Genomic DNA, 6000 nt, shown 5'->3' with positions numbered 1-6000 from the left:
AATGTGCTAGCCATGCCACCTGTTTTAGTGAAGGGGAAAAAGTCGTGATATGTCACGATGACAAAAGTCGTGATACGTCACGTGACGATGCAAGTTTGATACCCCTGACCTAGACTAAAGCCCTTGCAGAAGCTGGATGTCCAGTCTTCCCAACAATCCAAGCCAAAATGGCCATGGAGGGCCATGCCATGAACTGGAGGGAGAAGCCTCAAGTGACCAATGGGCAGATCCCATCCCAGATTTTGTCATCATCCACATCATCAATAACAATAGATTGTACTTATGGCTTCCTTACCAGAAGAAGGAAGACATTATTTTAACACTGGAACAACTGCATGCACAGGTTTCCTTTTTAGTGGGCTAGTTATGAGATGAAAGTGATATTTTTTAAAAAATGTAAGCAGGGCATCTTCATGCATAATTACTGGGACTTGAGAATAAGTTCTTGATTTCTCCCTGTTCAAAGAAAAATGACAGTTCCCCTTACAAACTTCACATTTCCCAAAGGATTGGGTGAAACCTACCTCGTTTATCAAATGCTACTCATTTGCAAAATTTTGTTTTAAAAAGATTTGTTCCACACAGGCCAGCAATTGAAGTGGGCTGTGTGTAAAAATGGAAAGGCCAGATGTGCTAAATAAAACTTTTCCTATTAGGTGCCTGTTTTTATCTTCACGTCGAAGAACTCTCTCATTTTCTCTCTCTTACTATTTAAGGGGGGGGGAGTACAAAAATAACCTGCAGTTATCAATACCGCGCGGGCCTTTTCCTACCTCCTCTTTCTTCTCTCATTTCCAAGGAGTCAACCAGGAGTTTTAAAAAAAAAAATCTAGCAGGGCGATTTCCTTTGCTCACCTCCATCTTTCGCCTCTTACGAGAGAGAGAGAGAGAGAGAGAGAGAGAGAGAGAGAGAGAGAGAGAGAGGAGGGAGGGAGGGAGGGAGGGAGGGAGGGAGGGAGGGAGGGAGGGAGGGAGGGGGGAAGGGGAGGGGGAGAGGGAGAGGCGCTGTCGGATCGCGCCAAGGTCAAGCCGCTTCCGCTCGGCGGCGAGGCATTGTGGGGATTGTAGTGCCGAGGCCCGGCTCTGCGCACACGCTTTCCTGGTCCGGGGCGGGACTCTGGCTTTGGGCCGGCCGCGGGAGGGGCCGGCGAGGGTCTCTGGTGCCAGAGCGAGGGAAGCCGAAGGAGACCTTGCCTGTCTCTGCGGGTCCGTCCCGTCTCTGCTCCGAGAGAGGCCGCGACGGCTGGGCAGCGGCCGGCGGCCAATGCGAAATTGGTTGGTTCTTCTCTGCCCGTGTGCTGTCGGGGTCGTGCTGCACCTCTGGCTTCTCCTGCTCAGCTGCCCGGCCAGCGGCCCCGGGAAGCAACACCCGGCAGGTAGGTGGCGGAGGGGGGGGGGGTCGATCGCACCCAGCCTGCACGCTTTGCCGCTCTCCCGCAGGGGAGGCGAGGGGGCAGAGGATCTTACGGGAGGGCCTCCTTTGCACGGCGCCGCTGTGCCGTCCGTCCGGCTCACGGTTTCGGAGAGCGGGGCAGGAGATAGAGGAGGAGGCAGGTAGCGCTGTTTCCTCCTCTTTGCAGCCAAGTGGTGGGGCAGGGGTCGCCCGGGCTCTGGAGGGCAAACCGAGAAGGGGTGGGGCAGCTCCTCAATCTCGGTCGAGAAGAAGAGAATGGCCAGCAGCCCTTCCAAGCGGACAAGGCTGCTTGGAGGAATAAGCGAGAAATAAGCGCGAGTATGTCGGTGTCTTTGGAGATTCTCAGCTATCCAGGTCATGATTGTCCCAAAGCTGCTTTTTTTCAAGAGGCAATTGGACTTTCAGGGGTTATTTTTTTGAAGACGTTTCGCTTCTCATCCAAGAAGCTTCTTGGAAAAAAAGCACCTTGTCTTTCATGGAGGAAAGAGCTTGGAGGGCAGAGGGTTGGGATCAGGGGAGATACCCTTTCACCTGGTAATAATAATAATAATAATAATAATAATAATAATAATAATAATAATAATAATAATAATAATAATAATAATAATAATAATAATAATAATATTTATTTCTTAGCCGCACCCTCTCCCGAAGGACTCGGGGCGGCGTACAACAAAACATAGGAAATAAATATATCGACATACATATAACAAAACATATACCAAGACATATACACGACATATACAAGGAGGAGGTGAAGTGATAGATAAAAACAAGTAAAAACACAATGTTTAAAAACCCCTAAATAAATTGAATGCAATTAAAATACCCCAAATAAAAGTAGGAGAAGAGGTGCAGGATTGGGATATACAGTCCAACGTTTGGAGAGAGGCTTGATAAAAGTAAGAGGGAAATGGCAGATGCTGAAGAACAGAGTGGGCTTGATAATATCTTTGAATTTTGTTATGGTTGCTTTTTTTGACTAGTTCCACCAGCTGGAGGCATATGTTTGCACTGCAATTCTTCAAGCAGTTAAGGTCAAAACTCCTTGCTAATCTACTGTAAATTAGATACAGCTGCCAGTAGATATGAATAATTTTTGCTCATTCCTGTTGTGAAGTAAAATATGGAGCAGAAATTGAGAAAAGAAAAGAAATTAGATTGCTTTCCATAGAGACTTTCCTTCAAGTCAGACCTTAGCTTCTGGTGATTTCATGGAGGGTTTTTTGACAGCTGTAGGGAAGGAGATGTTTACTGCTTTCTGGGATGTTATTTCCACTTCCCAGAGTAACCTATAGTTCAGGTGTTCCCAAGAGCTTTGATCCACATTGGGTTGTCAATATACTGCGATTTTTGAGACATATTCTCTGTAGGAAAATAAAATAGGAATAGAAGATTTATCATGCAACTAATGCATTGATGTTTGAGAAATAAAATCCTAAACATACATCAGTAAATAATTATAATGAATATATATAAAACCTGTATATATACATATAAAACCTGTGTGCGCGCATTTGTGTGTCTGTGTGTGTGTGTGTGTGCTTGTGTATTGAAGAAACTTGTGGTTATCGGGGTAAAGATTAGCTAGTAAATGTCACACTAAGAGTCTTATTTATTAAGTATTGTGATGGGTGACTTATGTCAATCCTAGCAGTTATAATTGGTCAGGTTTTGAGAAGGTTGGGGCATTCTTTTTGCCTGAATTTGATTTTTTCGGTGATATAGGAATGACCTTGTCTTTAAAATCAAAGCTAATTTAAAACACAAAATCATACTATCTATAAAGCAGTGTTTCTCAACAATTTCAACTGTTAGGATATCACACAAGCCCAAAGAAAAGATATAGCTGTTTTTAAAAGTGGTTGTGTTTGCAGTCCCCTAACTGTCCTTTCAAATCATTCTGAAGTTTGCAAATATCTTAGGTGTGGGTGTGTACTAACGAGAAGCCAAAAAATTCCCCAAAAAGGGCAAGGCCAGAACAAAAAAAATGTTTAATTTAATAACTTTAATTAGCTATACAATAAAAAGCTGCATATTAAAAATTAAATGATCCTTATCAATATATACCAGTGATGTCGAACCTATGGCATGTGTGCCACAGGTGGCACGCTGAGCCATTTGTCAGGGCACGCGCTGGCCAGCTGAGTTCACCTTTTTAAAAGCCATTTTTCGCCCTCCCCAGGCTCCAGAGGCTTTATAGGAGCCTGGGGAGGGTGAAAAGAGCCTCCCCCGTCCCCCCGGAGGCCCTCCGGAGGCTTCAGGGACCGTCCGGAGGCTTCCCTGACACCTTCGGAGCGCTTAAAACGACCCTCCGAGCAAACCGGAAGTCACTTCCGGTTTGCTCGGAGGGTCGTTTTAAGCGTTCCCTGAAGCCTCCGGAGGGCCTCCGGGGGGTGGGGGAGGCTCTTTTTGCCCTCCCCAGGCTCCTATAAAGCCTCTGGAACCTGGGGAGGGCGAAAAAAGCATGTAAAAATGGGGGGGGTGTCGCACGTTGTGCGCGCATGCGCACTGGGGGGGTCACGCATTGCATTATGGGTGCGGCACACCCGCACATGACCCCCCTGCGCTCCCCTTGTGGCATGCGAGCCAAAAAAGGTTCGCCATCGCTGATATATTCCCATCATTCTTTTTTGGACCAACATATTTCTTAAAGTACTGTCTTCTTTGGGAGAAATAGCGAAAGAAAAAGAAAAGTAACAAAGACCATCATCTTCGTAAAAGAAGAGGGAAAATAGAAGTTTTATTTTTATCAGTTCTAAGATTATGTTCCTCCCCATCCCCCAGTTCACAGGTATTATATGGGAGAAAACTTCATTTTCCTGTTGGGTAACTACCATCTGTTTATATCACCTTCCTCTTATTTTGGCCAAGCAATTTTTCTTTTCAAGATCTTGAGTTATACTCAAGTAATATTTGGTTTGAAAAGGTAGCTAGAACTTAATTATTCATTATATCTGCTTCATAAGTGGTTTGGGGAATTTGATTTCAATTCCCTCATGCTTCTATTTAATAATCTGTAACAGAAAACTTCAATGTGTTCGTGGAGGTCTGTATTTTTTTATTAGCTTTCTGCTTTCTACCATTACTCTGGAAGGAGAACTAGGACCATATGCAGTTGTGTATAATGTCTCATGATTTCCTGCTTTGTGTGTTTATAATATACTGTACCTTTTGTGCTATATGGTCATGTAAAGTATTGTAAAGTATTTTGTATAAGATTTAAACATATAGTTGCAGTAAACTTAACTGTATTACATTACACACTCTGCTGTGTAATTATTTTCTTCTTCTCTTAGAAGTGCAGAAATGCCTAGTGGTCTCTGACCTTGTTTTTGAAACCTGCATATTCTCTCTCTTTTTTAAAGTGTCTAGAAAAATAGATACTCTAAGGAACTAAGGTTTACAGACAGAGCTTCTTCAATTGAGCATCATGAGCTATTACTTGCCACTTCTGATTAAAGTCTTCTCAGACATTTTTTTCAAATACCCCAGATGATGAAATAAAACATATTGTTCATCAAAAACAATCCCTTGTGTTTCAGTGCTAAAAGACAGGTACAGCAGTTGGAGCTGGGCTTGCTCATTATGTACCAATAATACATTTCATTCCATTTTGATTTAAGAAGTTGTGTGAACTAGCCATGGTTTATAGCTTGGCAGCTGTGCAAACCCATCTGATCAGTGTTTTAAATCATAGTGAATAAACTATAGTCTGTGATATGTGAATCCAGTTCCAGTTCATTATTTAGATTGATTTTTTTTAAAAAGAACCCAAGACAAATTCTTACATAAAAATAGCTATATATTGTAATCTGTAGATTTTGGCATGTAACTGGATCCTGTTCCTTTCTTTTGACCACACATAGAATCATGAAAATCTCTGATTTCCTCGCCAACTTTAGTCTAGGAATGGGGAGAGGGAAACAGCCCTCTTTTGGTAATGAGTTTCTCCGGGATTTAGGGATTTTCCATTTAATGTTCTCATAGCTACAGCAACAATATCTGTCTCCTTTCTTCCAACAGCAGGTGCATAAGCAAGATGCTCAAGTAATTAACATTCAACTCCAGGCATTTTTGGATGACGTTGATTCTCAGGATCCATTTCAGCCCAGATTTAAATGCAGTTTTGAGGCAGAAACAGCCATGATTTCCCCAAGGATGGCATTTACCAATAAAGAGACAGAACTCTTTTAGCTCCCCCTGTATCTCTCAGTAGCTTTCTTATCATCAATCACAGTCTATTTCTGAAATGGGCATCTAAGTTACAGATTTAATTTTTGGGTGATTCTGCTTCTGTTCAGGTGTCTAATTTGATATAATAATGCTGAAGTATTACCAATATTAGAAGGTAATATTTGACGGTTTTCTAGATCTCTGTTTTATTACTTCTACATGTAACTGCTGCAGAGATTACGATATCCGAGGATGTAGGCTGAGAGATCCTAAGCATGTAGCTGAAGTTCAGTTATTTTTGTAATTTCACCTCATTCTAATAGAGACTGTGAATGTCCTGAATCAGTGTCCAACAGATAATGGACTGGACAGAGACCAAGGTTCAGTCCAGAAAGTTAGATATGCGTTTA

At 42.7% G+C, this 6000-nt stretch overlaps 1 protein-coding gene across 3 annotated transcripts in view; it reads left to right on the top strand.

Moving 5' to 3' along the window:
* The first annotated feature begins 1081 nt into the window (after positions 1-1081).
* The window catches only part of B3GALNT2 (beta-1,3-N-acetylgalactosaminyltransferase 2), a 35509-nt gene continuing 30590 nt past the window's right edge, over positions 1082-6000 (top strand). Inside the window, exon 1 of one of the 3 annotated variants that reach the window (XM_081943171.1) lies at positions 1082-1376. In XM_081943171.1, coding sequence (XP_081799297.1) covers positions 1265-1376 — 112 coding nt within the window. In that variant the 5' untranslated portion in view covers positions 1082-1264. The remainder of the gene's footprint in view (positions 1377-6000) is intronic. The other 2 variants (XM_081943172.1, XM_081943170.1) reach the window with 2 other exon arrangements.

The sequence above is a fragment of the Natrix helvetica genome (genome assembly GCF_964273705.1).
Source record: "Natrix helvetica genome assembly, chromosome: 2".
NCBI lineage: Eukaryota > Metazoa > Chordata > Lepidosauria > Squamata > Natricidae > Natrix > Natrix helvetica.
The sequence above is the reverse complement of the archived record's forward strand: the minus strand, read 5'-3'. Positions and strand labels throughout refer to the sequence as shown.